At 41.0% G+C, this 13,674-nt stretch overlaps 1 protein-coding gene across 1 annotated transcript in view; it reads right to left on the reverse strand.

Moving 5' to 3' along the window:
- Positions 1-4,932: 4,932 nt before the first annotated feature.
- Positions 4,933-13,674, reverse strand: part of ITGA8 (integrin subunit alpha 8) — a 189,056-nt gene continuing 180,314 nt past the window's right edge. The window contains exons 29-30 of the mRNA XM_061436125.1: positions 9,998-10,120; positions 4,933-7,755 (exon numbers count right to left, since the gene is read on the reverse strand). Coding sequence (XP_061292109.1) covers positions 7,669-7,755; positions 9,998-10,120 — 210 coding nt within the window. The 3' untranslated portion in view covers positions 4,933-7,668. The remainder of the gene's footprint in view (positions 7,756-9,997; positions 10,121-13,674) is intronic.

Here is a 13,674-nt window from a genome sequence, read left to right on the forward strand (position 1 = left end):
AAATCACTACAGATGGTGACTGCAGCCATGAAATTAAAAGACGCTTAATCCTTGGAAGGAAAGTTATGACCAACCTAGATAGCATATTCAAAAGCAGAGACATTACTTTGCTAACAAAGGTTCGTCTAGTCAAGGCTATGGTTTTTACTGTGGTCATGTATGGATGTGAGAGTTGGACTGTGAAGAAGGCTGAGAGCCGAAGAATTGATGTTTTTGAACTGTGGTGTTGGAGAAGACTCTTGAGAGTCCCTTGGACTGCAAGGAGATCCAACCAGTCCATTCTGAAGGAGATCAGCCCTGGGATTTCTTTGGAAGGAATGATGCTTAACTAAAGCTGAAACTCCAGTACTTTGGCCACCTCATGCGAAGAGTTGACTCATTGGAAAAGACTCTGATGCTGGGAGGGATTGGGGGCAGGAGGAGAAGGGGACGACAGAGGATGAGACGGCTAGATGGCATCACTGACTCGATGGACGTGAGTCTGAGTGAACTCCGGGAGTTGGTGATGGACAGGGAGGCCTGGCGTGCTGTGATTCATGGGGTCGCAAAGAGTCAGACACAACTGAGCAACTGATCTGATCTGAAGGCTGATTCACATTGTTGTACGGAAGAAAGTAACACAACATTGTAAAGCAAGTATCCTCCAATTTAAAATAAATAAAATAAAAACATATGCATAAAAAAGAATGCTGACTCAGTAGTTGTGCTGTGTGGGCTTATTTGCCCCAAGACATGTGGGATCTTAGGGATTGAACCTGCATCCCCTGCATTGGAAGGTGACTTCTTAACCACTGAACCACCAGAGAAGTCCCTAAACTCATTTTGGAGCTAAGTAAAATCCAAAGGCTGCCCTCCTAGTGATGCTTAGATAGGTCAAATAAAACTAATTTTTATAAAGAAGAAAAAAAAGCATATCAAACTGGTACAGAATACTTGCCTTTATGATGTCTGCATTCTAGCTGGGGGAACATAAAATGTAATAGTGTTCACTATTTTCGAGAAGCTTAAAAATCAGTTTTTTCATTAGAACAAAACATGAAAACAAGAAAAAAGTAGAGGGACACATGGACACAGATGCAGAGGGAAGATGACGCAAGACAGGCAGGAAGGGAGAAGGAATATCAAGTGAGGAGGGAGGAGTAGAGTGATGCCTTCACAAGCCAAGGAGTGCTTGAAATTAGCAGAAGCTACAGGAGAAGCATGAAAGCAATCCCTTCCCTGTCCCCTTAGGAGGGAGCATGGCCCTGCTGACAGCCTGGCTTGGACTTCTGAACTGGAGAACTCTGTGACAACAAATTTCTATTGCTTTTAATCCACCCAGTGTATGGCACTTTATAATTGCAGCCCTAGGAAACTAAGAGGAGACCTATATATTTTCAAAAATTAAAAATTCTTATAGAAATAAAAGGGCTTCCAGGTGGCTCAGTGGGGAAGATAAACCCTGGAGGAGGGCATAGCAATCCACTCCACTATTCTTGCTGGGAAAATCCCATGGACAGAGGGGCTTGGTGGGCTGAGCCAAGAGTCAGACATGACTGACTAAAGTGACTACGCACACAGAAATAAAAATTGTTAAACTTGTTCATATCCTAAAGTTGACTCAGTGAATGAATGCTGTAATCTAAAAACTGAAAACCAGGAAGGTCCATTGTTACTGCTTAAGAAAACATCTGGCCTAAAAGTTAGACAGCAGGACAACCTGCTGAAGACTTGGTTGTTCCTGCAAAATAGTACACAGTCGAAATGAGCGGCAGTGCGGAGATATCAAGAACATTCCTACTGTGTCATGTGGTGGCACATATAGAAGTTAAAGTCAAGACTTTTTAGTGTCAAGAGGTACTAGTATCAGGTTACATTTCCATGTGGATTTTGGCCAACAACCCTAAATAACAGAGAGCTTATAAACAATTCCAAAAGGCAGAGTGTCAGGCAGATGGTATTTGTGGGGTGCATTGAAGGGGAGAGCTTAACATGACAATCAGAATTATGCCACGTGTACTCTGGCCATTCTCAACTTGCCATTGACTTAAGCATCACGAGGAGGGCAGCCTTTGGATTTTACTTAACTCCAAAATGAGTTTAGGGACTTCTCTGGTGGTTCAGTGGTTAAGAAGTTGCCTTCCAATGCAGGGGGTGCAGGTTCAATCCCTGGTCAGAGAACTAAGATCCCACATGTCTCGGGGCAAATAAGCCCACACATCACAACTACTGAGTCAGCATACCACAGCAAAGACCCAGAACAGCCAAAAAAAAAAAAAAAAAAAATCCAGAATTCTTTAAAAACATGTTTAAAAGCAATCAACCTTTTAGTGTCAACAGAGTTCTGAAGGAGAAAACCTGCTATACACGTGGAAAAGAACATTAGATTCTAGAGAGGTGCTGTCTTGGCATTCATGGATAGCAACAGAAAGTTTTCATGTTTGGGCTCTTCCTGAGGTCACCAGGGTGCTGTCTAATAGAAGTAATCTAGGAGTAGGGTGCAACTTTCACAGAGGAAGTGTGCAACTCCAGAGGGACTTCTACTTTGTCTCAGAATTCTACAAGGAGTGATCCTGATCTTATTTTGCCCACTGTAGGTACCCAAATGTCAACTCAACCTTTAGAAAGTATTGATGCAGCTCAGTGTCTACATATAAAATGCTATCAACAGAATTTGGTGCGAAGACTGAGCTCCAGCTGCATACATCCAATTACAAAGCACTTGACTATTCTATAAGACATGGTAAGAGTTCTTTTATTTACCCACTATGAGCATGCACAGGCTGTAACAGGTGGGCTCGCCCATTATAGGTCATTCTGAGTGTGCGCCAGGAGGTCTTGCCCCTCTCAGATAGTTTCTACTAGCAAGATGCATTGATCTTCAGCACCAATGTTCCTAAATCTTAGATTTGGTTTTGTGACTTCTTACCTTGGACACATAAGTGCCTCTGGACCATTCTGAGCTTTTCAATATGTGTAGGCTTTAAAGTGTGAGTAATATATAGTGTGAAGTGAAGGGTTCATCTTACTTCTTTTTTTTGGTGATAAGAAAAGCATCCAGGCACCGGGATTTGTTTCACTGGAATTCATGAATACCAACCAGAGAAGTGGCAAGTATTTAAATATGTAACCAATAAATCGGTCTATATTGAATATTCAATAATATTAGAAATCAAAATTAAGTGTATACATTAAATGTACTGAATTTGACAGAGGACAAGATGGTTGGATGGCATCATTGACTCAATGGACATAAGTTTGAGCAAACTTCAGGAGATGGTGAAGGACAGAGAAGCCTGATGTGCTGTAGTCCATGGAATTGCAAAGAGTTGGACATGACAGGTGACTGATCAACAATGCTGCTGCTGCTAAGCTGCTTCAGTCGTGTCCGACTCTGTGCGACCCCATAGACGGCAGCCCACCAGGCTCCCCTGTCCCTGGGATTCTCCAGGCAAGAACACTGGAGTGGGTTGCCATTTCCTTCTCCAATGCATGAAAGAGAAAAGTGAAAGTGAAGTCGCTCAGTCCTGTCCGACTCTTCGTGACCCCATGGACTGCAGCCTACCAGGCTCCTCCATCCATGGGATTTTCCAGGCAAGAGTCCTGGAGTGGGGTGCCATCGCCTTCTCCACAACAATAACTAGTGAAACACAAATTAAAGTAATACTTGAAAATCATTACCAAAATATTTTAGGATACTGACAGAGTTGTGAAGGAAGTGGTGTATTTAATGCAAATTGATCTAGTCCTCTTAAGAAACAATGTATTATCAAGAAGTACAAAAATCTGCATCTACTTTAACCAAACTACCTTACTGTTGTGAAGTTCATTTATTGAAATAACCGAAAACAAGCCTCATGTATGAAAGTATTCAATTTCATGCTATTCTTAATAAATGAATTTATGAAGAAATATTTCCAATAAGAAGTATTGTTAAATAAATGATGATCTGCTAATTGGATAAAACACTGGGTAACTATTATAACAACATCATATGAACACTACAAATAGGATATAAAAAGGCATGTACCTCCAGTCTTTGTAATAGGAGCAAAGATTACAAAAGCACATATCATGATTATTACTGTGCACATATATTCATTCATTCACTTTGGAATGGTTTTCGAGCACTGACTATGTAACAGATGGTGGTGCTTAATGTAGGGAATACAAAGGTGAAAAGATATTCCTGCTTGCACAGAGGATTGGCCCAGCTGGAAAATAGTCATGAGAACAACTGGAAAAGTGTCGTAATTCACAAAATGCCATTGGAGACTAGGAGCAGCTTTTGACTTGGTCAATGACCCAAAGGAAGGCTTCATTAAAATGTGAAGTTTTCATATGGACACAATTTGGAAGACAATGTAGGGACCACCAATTCCTGGTGGTCCAGTGGTTAAGAATTTGCCTTGCAATGCAGGGGACTTGGGTTTGATCCCTGGCTGGGGAACTAAGATCCCACATGCCACAGAACAACTAATTCCGTGTGTCGCAACCATTGAGCCTACGTGTTCTAGATTACATGCCACACCTAGAGAGTCCTGACTGATGTGACAAAGATCCTGCAAGCTGCAAAAGACTCAACACAGCCAAACAAGTAAATAAAAATTTTAAAAAGGAAAGGAAATGTAAAGGAAAAGATACCAATTATATGAAAGTGTAGGTATCAGAAATGACTCACATTTTTAAACATATGTATTGAGATTTAATTCCCATAAAACTCAACCATTTAATGCATACAGTCCAGTCCTTCTTAGTGTATTCATGCAAACATCACCACGATCTAAATTTAGAACATGTTCGTTATTCCAAAAAGTGTCATGTCCTTGCTCTTTCAAATTTCTTTCAATGTTAAATGTTTTTATGGTAAAGAAGTGTGAAGACCCAAACCTTTGATGTCTGCCATCATGGGAAAGTTTTACATTGCTTGTGAAAAACCCCACAAATATGTCATCAGGTCTTTAGTTTTTAATTTTATTAGTGACAAGGTAAATAGGTACATGAAAATCTTCACAGATTCTACACATATATTTAAATAAAACAAGAAAAGGGCTGAGTTCAAAGAAGTGGGGTTTCAGTGGGCAATTGGTCCATGTTGCTTATTTAATGTATAAAAATCTCCAAGTTTATAAAACTTGATTTGTCCATTTTTTCCCATGTACTGAAAATCAGCTGAAAGTATTTCAAAAGATATATCTGAAATATATAGATAGATTCTAAGAGAAGCAACAGCATATTATAAATGATGAAAGTGATTGGCTTTATATGATGAGAAGCAGATTTGCTCAGTGCATTTTTAGAATATTTTCCATGTGGAGGGGCACTCAAGAACTGAGGCGTGGAGGGTTCACCTGACCTCAGTGTGTATTGATGGCCCTCTGCAAACTGCCTATAGATAGCAGTGCCTGTCCTTCTAGATGGGGATCACTTTGGGCTGAGACTGTGAGGATGCTGTAGTTTGCCTTTGAAGTCCTCACACCTTGCTCTGTTCTGGATCCCAGCCTTGCTCCTGGCAACTCAAGCTTCCTCCAGGTGTCTGTATGACCTGGCTTTGACGGTCCCAGCCCTAAGAGTTCCGAGTTCTTTTATGAAGGTTAGCTTGAAAGACAACAGGTGTGTTTTCTCAGGGCTCTTTTGTGACCCCAAACCTTGAGGAGCTATTCTCTCTTGGCCAAAAGTCAGGCATGATGACAAGAGTTGGGGTGTCACTTTGGAGGTAGAGACTCCTCCTTCCACTCATCTCAGAGACAGCCACTGCCTGTAGAACCACTTCCACCCAGACAACGACCACCTAAGACCCCCTGAGGCTGACATGAGACCCTCAAACTCTTTGAAACATGTGCAGTTCTCACCCCCAAGTCAGCCACACACGCTGGGAGCCAGACTTCAGTTCCTGACAGCCTTGAAACTGCTACCATGGCAGGATTCAATTCACGAGCAGGCAGAGTATGAATTGTTCAGTGTATTCGCCCATGTGCCTTTGATTTGGTTTCCAAAGAAATTCTGCAGCTGGAGCCAGATGGATCGTGTCCAGATTAAGGCATGACCAAAAATTTAGTGTCTGTGAGTTTGGCTCATCTTTCAAATCAAGTGTGATTGTTGAAAGTGGGGCATAAATTTTCCAACTGCTTTGTAAACTGAAGGATTGGGGTCTACTGGTTTTATCATACTTAGTATTCAGGATATTAATTTAAAAAATAACTAATGCCAGTGTAAACATGCTTTTTGATACATAGGTCTATAAAATATTGCACATAAATATAAAATTTGTTCAGCACTTCTTCATAATAATTTTTCATTATCATAAAAAGGATACAAAGTTGTGCAGACTATATAAATTTGGCTGGTCTATTTTACTTAAAACGATACTGTTACATATGATTATGGATTATTTACAAGAGTTTTAAACATCAAGTTTATGTGATGGTTAAATTCAAGATGATGGGAAAATAGCTTAAGTAAAAATTATTTTCCAAAGTCATGTACTATAACGATTAGCAGGAAAAATGAAAAGTAAAGTTGGAACAGGCAGTTCTAAATAAAATCCATAGGAATCTGTTTTCTAGGTTCATCACACATATGCCTAACTTTATGCTTCTTCCTATTTATGTTTAATGTGTCTTTTCTGTGAATGTAAGTTTGACGTATAGTAAAAAGGTATTTAATCCCAAATTAAAATATTGCTATTGCCTCACAGATATTAAAAATAATATGCCTGTCCAAATTATTGAATTGCTTTTTTGTGAATGGACTCTAGAAATTTTACCATTATTTTTAAGTACCACTCAGGATTGAGAGTCCCTTGAAATTTGCATATTGCTAATTAAGTTAATGGAAAGATGATTTTTTTTTTTGTAAAAGTAGATATCAATGCAACTTTTTGCAAGGCTAAATTAAGCAGATGTGAGTCCCTGAAAGCATGAATAAAAGTAATTTCATGTAGAAGTCATGAAAGTAAAACAGTCTTCTAATACCAATTCACTTGTCCTTAACCCTATCTAAATCCTAAGTCCTGTTAAGTTATGTATTCTGCACAAAACAGACATCTTGGAGGGAAATTTGGTGAGTGATTTAAAAAACCAGCAAACCAAATCTTTAATTTCCAGATCCTCTAGAGTGTCAGCCTAGAGTCATGGAAAATAAATAAATAAATCGTTATCCTCGCTCACAAAGATGATCTCTGCCATTTCCAAGGTCCTTTCACAGTCCCAACAGCATAGGCTGGTCTCCCTGAGCTGTAATGTCACTAGAAATGTGTCTTTTCCAGAGGGAGGTGTCAAATATTCCATTGTATACAGTAGTGTTGGAAGGTTTGGTCCAAGTTCACCTTCTAAAGTCCATCCTAACTCAGACACTGCATTTTTCGAGACTTCAGATGGATTTACCTGGAAAGCAACCTCACATTCCCATACCCATTTCAAAGTGTCTGCCAAACACAGAAGGACTCAAGCCAAAGACATCTTCCACGGCTGCCCAGCGTTTCTGCAGTGTTGAGGAGGCTTCCTTTCCCCACAGGATCACCAGGATCCATGGAAACTTCTCCAGAGTACAGTGTAGATGAGGTGATGACATGGCCCTCCCGTCTGAGGACACTGGCAGGCGCAGGACAACCTGGGTTGAACCCTCATGATTCTTCTTTGCTTTGAACTGGAGTAGTATTGAGGTTGTTTTTGTCTTTGGCTTTCCTTTTCATGCCTCAGGGGTTTTCTCATTGGTCAGCTGTTCCCGGTCATTCATATCGTCCTGGGGTGGTCTTGCTCGGTCAAAGAATCCACACTAGGGGAGACAGAAATGGGCCAGCCAGTCAGGTCATCCTGAGAATTCATGAAACCCCTCATTCTAAGAGTGTTCTCTTTGTCAGGACTCCCCTAGTGGTCCAGTGGTAAGACTTCACCTTCCAATGCAAGGGGTGCGGGTTTGATCCCTGGTCAGGGAGCTGAGATTCCACATGCCTCACGGCCAGAAAAAACAAAACATAAAACAGGCAACATTGTAACAAATTCAATAAAGATTTTTAAAATGGTCCACATAAAATATCTTAAAAAAATAACTTTCCTCCTTTTATATGTTGTCTAAGGAATCTGGTGCTCTGAGACTATAATCTGCCCAATTCTCCAGATTAGGAGGTGAGAGCAGTGTGTTGTTTACCTGCACAGAGGAATTCATTGCCTATGCAGAGTGTCCACGTTCTTCCTTCCCTGCCTGTGGGGGTGGGAGAATGTTCTTTCTCTTTGAAAGATTTTTTTTTTTTTTGGATGTAGACCATTTTTTAAAGTCTTTTTTGAATTTATTACAACATTGTTTCTGTCTTATATTTTGGTTTTCTGGCTTCAAGGTATGTGAGATCTTAGCTCCCCAATCAGTGTTCCAGGCTGCACCCCCTGCATTGAAAGGCGAAGTCTTAACCACTAGACCACCAGGGAAGTCCCAAGAATGTTCATTGTGTATAAACCACTTACGGACCTTGTATATTTTTCTGGGCTTACAGCAACCTGGCCCATGGATTTTTTTCTCTGCTTTTCTGCATGTTTCTGGAGCCGGCAGCAATGTGAATTCCTGACCGGGGAAGCAGATTCCTAAAGCGTACTATGGGCTACCTAAGATGGACTAAAGGAAGAGGTGGAGAGATGCTTGTCTCTCTCTCTGCACTTGGTAGAATATCTAGTACATGGAGGACAATTAGATGGGTCCTTTATTTCCATCTCAACAGCTTTGTGAGCTGTCTCAACTTTCCAGAGATCAATCAGCAATTCGGGGAAGAGGTGATTCTTGAATCTTTACTCTCCTGAGTTTCAAATGAGGATTTGGTTTTAGAGAGTACAACTTTCCTTAGAAACCTAGAATTTTAATTCTTATTGTTTCTTAGGTTGGAAGCCCAATTCATTAGCTTTCACTTATAGCCATTGAGTCATCTTTCTCTCGTAGGACTAGTGCATTTCTCTATCAATTGCTACATACCACTGCATCATTTATGGATATAAAGTTACTATGAATAATATACTAACACAGAAGTCTATTTCTAAAGGTAGACCATGCATTAGACCTGTGTGGGCTCAGGATGGCACAAAACTGCTGATGAAGATCAGAAAAGCCATTACTTAACTCAAAGGTTTTCTCAGTTTGTTAAGTATGTCTCATGTTGTTTCAAAATAAAAATACATTATGATTTTGGAGAATGACAACAATAGCACTAAACTAAGATGTAAACTCCGGGAGTTGGTGATGGACAGGGAGGCCTGGTGTGCTACAGTCCATGGGATCGCAAAGAGTCGGACACGACTGAGCAACTGCACTGAACTGAACTGAAGATGTGACTGGATTAATTGCTCTTATGATCATGTCATTGTGACATTGTTTCTATTTTGGAATGGAAAGCTCTGTGAAACTTGGCAGGCCTGTTGGTTTGGGGGCCAGAGATTAATTCCCATTGCAGACTTTCAGCAGAAACTTCAGCGAAACACATGAAAGAGGAAGTTAAGGCTTCCTAATGGAGATGGACGAGTTGGCAAGATAAAAAAAAAAAAAATCCAAGAATATTAGAACATGCATAATCTATGTGGTGTCATTGAAAGCCCATGTATCAACTAATTACTATATTAATTGCATCTGTGTAGTGCTTACAAAACTCTCAAGTATTGCTGATAGGATTGTGTCAACAAAAAGCTTAAGATCCTGATTAATTAAACAAGAAAGAGAAGTCTTCATCATAACATGATCACTCTAAGCATATTGGAAAGAAGATCATAGGTCTTTGTTAATAAATTCTAACTCTATTTTTATTTATAAGAAATTGCAAGATAAAAGCAGCATTAAACACCCTCAATCTTCTTAAATGTCAGTTACACAAGCATATTAAGTTTGCCAAAGCAAACAAGACCCAGCTTTCCCTTCAGGTCCCTGTGTTGGAAATTCCCAGATCATGCCTCTAGCTTTGGCTCTTTGAGATCCTAGGTATATCCTTTCAAATTCTCCCAGTGGCCTCTCTACTCAAAAAGGAAAAGAAAGCAAATACACTTACCTTCCATAAAGCCAAGGTTAAAATGGCCAGAACCAATAATCCAAGAAGTATTGCTAGTATTATTACCCATAATGGAATTGAGAAGGAAACATTTGGGGTGGCCCAAATAACCGATGTTTTAATCTGGAATGGAAAATAAAGGAAATGAGGTCAAATTTAAAATCTATTCAGTGAAATAAAGCAGTTCAGTTCAGTTCAGTTGCTCAGTCATATCTGACACTTTACAATCCCATGAACCGCAGCATGCCAGGCCTCCCTGTCCATCACCAACTCTCAGAGTCCACCCAAACCCATGTCCATCGAGTCGGTGATGCCATCCAACCATCTCATGCTCTGTTGTCCCCTTCTCCTCCTGCCCTCAATCTTTCCCAGCATCAGGGTCTTTTCAAATGAGTCAGCTCTTCACATCAGGTGGCCAAAGTATTGGAGTTTCGGCTAGTATAATAAATACTAGTGTATATATAATATAGTATAATAAAAAATAAAGCAGTAACTACCAAAGAGTACTTTAGCTGAAGTCACCCTGGGGGAAGATTTGAGAGTTTACAGCACTTGAACTTGGAATCTCAACCATTAATACATTCTCAGGCTTCTCAAGTTGGATGCAAGTCCAACTACAGACACTTGGTGGGTGTTTGGTTTACACCAACCCAGAAAGCCTAGAATAGAACTGAGGTGGAGCACGAAGCAACAAGGTGGAAAGGAATGACCTTGAATTGGGACGGACCTTTTTATGGCAAAGTAAACCCAACAAAAAGCCAAGTCCATTCACACATGTTTCTCCACAGAACTAAGCTCACCTCACTGAGAAGTGAACTTGCAAACAACCTGCTGGATATGCAAGTGGGTAGACATCACCTAAGTCCCCATTTTACAGATGAGAAAATTGAGTCCCAGGGGGCTAAGTGATCCACAGATCTAATCAGTGTCACCACCTCTTTAGCCCTAGGCTCTGTCTCTGCGCTCTATCAACAAAGAGCCCATTGTTGCTCTACTAATACAGTCACGTAAGACCAACCATCTCCCATTTCATGAAAGTAACTGTAGTCATTGATGTGAGAATTAATTGTCTCAATGTGCTGGTGCTGCTTTCGGTCTTAAATTCCATTTTCAGTTGCTGTTGGACCTCACTGAATGCCCCACTGTTGCAAGGAAACTTGGAGGAGAAAAGAGACCTTTTGAGCAGGACTGCACATTCTGTATGTGTGAACCACCGCTGCCTCCCATGTAGGCAGGAGAAGCTCTCCCATCACATGCAGGCACAGGCTCGGAGACACCCAAACAAAAAAACAAAACAAGCAGAGACCCAGCCCTGCCGCTCACACCCTCTGTCAAAGAAAAGAGAAGGAAAAATATTCTTGGATCTAAAATGTTATTCACCAAAGCAGGCTTATCTGGTTTTAGAGAGAAGTGAGCATCACCCTTACTTCTGGGGTTTCCCAGTGGCTCAGTGGGTAAAGAATCTGCCTTTAATGCATTAGATGCAGGAGATGCTGGTTCAATCCCTGGGTTGGGAAGATCTCTGGAGGAGGGCACGGCAACTCACTCCAGTATTCTTGCCTGGGAAATCCCATGGACAGAGGAGCCTGACGGGCTATGGTCCATAGGGCTGCAAAGAGTTAGACACGACTGAAGAGACTGAGCATGCACACACGCAAGATCACCTCGGTTAAGCTGGTCCACATGTTCCTTGTTTTAACTGTGCTGGTTGAAAGAATCCTGAGCCCATCCTGACTCCCATACAGAAACTCTGGGCCACGCTTCTCTAACCCACCAGGAGTTGAGGGTGAACTCAGGGTGGCTTGGTGGCTCTGGTGTTCCCCTGGCTGGAAACCTTGGTGCTTTCATAGCCTGTGTCCTAGTGCTGGGTCCTGCCTCTGCTCACATCTTTCCCTCTGCCTTCTTAACTAGATCTGAGCATCCTGCCTGTGCTGTTCTTAACCTGCCAAGGTTTTTATAACTCCTTCATTTTATTCTACGTTCCCTGTGCAGCAGACATCCTGATGACTTAATTCACTTGATCCTCCAGCCCCAAATATCACTTATATCCAGGCTACACAATGACACTGATGTTAGTGAAGCTGTTAGTGGTTTCACGTGGTCAGGAATGCCAGGGACCTGACTGATGCTTTCAGTGAGAGAAAGGCTGGTATAACTACTTGCCCTTTTACCTTCCTCCTTGCTTCCCTCGCTGGCACTGCCCTTATTCGTCCAACATATCGAGAAGAAGTGCAGCATTCCATGACCACGATGGGGTCACACTCTCTGTACTTGCCACAGTTTAAAAACAGAACACATGGTACATACACTGATGAAACGCACTGGAAAGACTCCAAGCATTATCATGCCAGTTGGATTCCGCCGCCTGAAGTGATCCTCTGCACAATATGGCTACACGAGTCAGTGGAGGGCGAGATCACTTCTGGATCATTTCTCTTCACATCTCTCTCCTTTGGTGAATTACACTGGATAACGTGTGAAATCAGTGCTCAATCCTGCATCTCTCAGTGCTCAGAGAAAGAGCATGAAGTGATCATTTAAAACGACCCAAGGGACTTCCCTGGTGGTCCAGTGGCTAGGACTTTGTGCTCCCAATGTAGGGGGCCTGGGTTTGATCCCTGGTCAGGGAACTAGCTCCCACATGCTGCAACTAAGAGCTCTCATGCTGCAACGAAGGCTCGGCACAGCCAAATAAATAAAAATAAAATGACCCGAATGTTACTGGAAGCAGACCAGTACAGTTTTAATAATGAGAATTTCAGAATTTTGGAACTATCAAGGGTAGTAGTGGTCGCGCACTCATAAGCCAGATACAATGACCTAGAAAAGAGAAAATATGAAGCCACGGGCAATTCTGAGGTTTCTTGTATCTGTTTCTTCCCCTTAAGCTCTAAGTTCACTGAAGAAACAACGTAGTTTTGGTCTGTATTTTGTGCATGTGTTAGAGGCCACCAAAATTGACTAATAGGTAATTTAGGAAGACAGACAATACTTTTCCATGTTCCTTCTTCTAGTTGACCTAATTAATATCTGAAGTTACCTCCCTATGTTTTATTATAACATAGGAAACAGTTCTAGTTTTGTAAGTTAAAAAAAAGCTAAACTAAAGGAGTTGAAATAAGGGCCATAGGCCATAGACTGTTCAAATTGTTGGTTAATAAAAAGAAATAGAAGAACAGCTACTGAGTTTTTCCTGGGTTTCTTTGCCACTTGGATATTACAGGTTTGTTTGTTTTTTCCAAACAGGGACAGTTATATCTTCATTTCCAATTTGTGTGCCTTTTAAATTTTTTTAAAAAATGCCCACTTCTTAATAAATGGATTGTAGGGGACAACTGATTTTTGGATATAGGAAGTGGGTGGAGAGTGGTACTGCAGGTTTTGATGTATCACCTATGAAACCGGTCCATCTGCAAAAACAAGCAGTGGAAGTCACTCACAAAGATCTAGTAATGATATCTGAAGGATTTTTCACAGCAGCGATGGAAAAGTACCAATAAAACATGAAACTGGACAGGATATGCTTATTAGGGTCTCTAGAAGCAGAAAACAGCTTTATAAGGTATAATTACAAAACCTACTGGCTTTTTGTCTGCATTCACTTCCAAATATTCTGACAAAAGTCTTTAAACAGTCTCAGAGATGATAACTGCTATTCTTATCCATTCCAAAATCTG

The sequence above is a fragment of the Bos javanicus genome, chromosome 13 (assembly GCF_032452875.1).
Source record: "Bos javanicus breed banteng chromosome 13, ARS-OSU_banteng_1.0, whole genome shotgun sequence".
Classification (NCBI taxonomy): domain Eukaryota; kingdom Metazoa; phylum Chordata; class Mammalia; order Artiodactyla; family Bovidae; genus Bos; species Bos javanicus.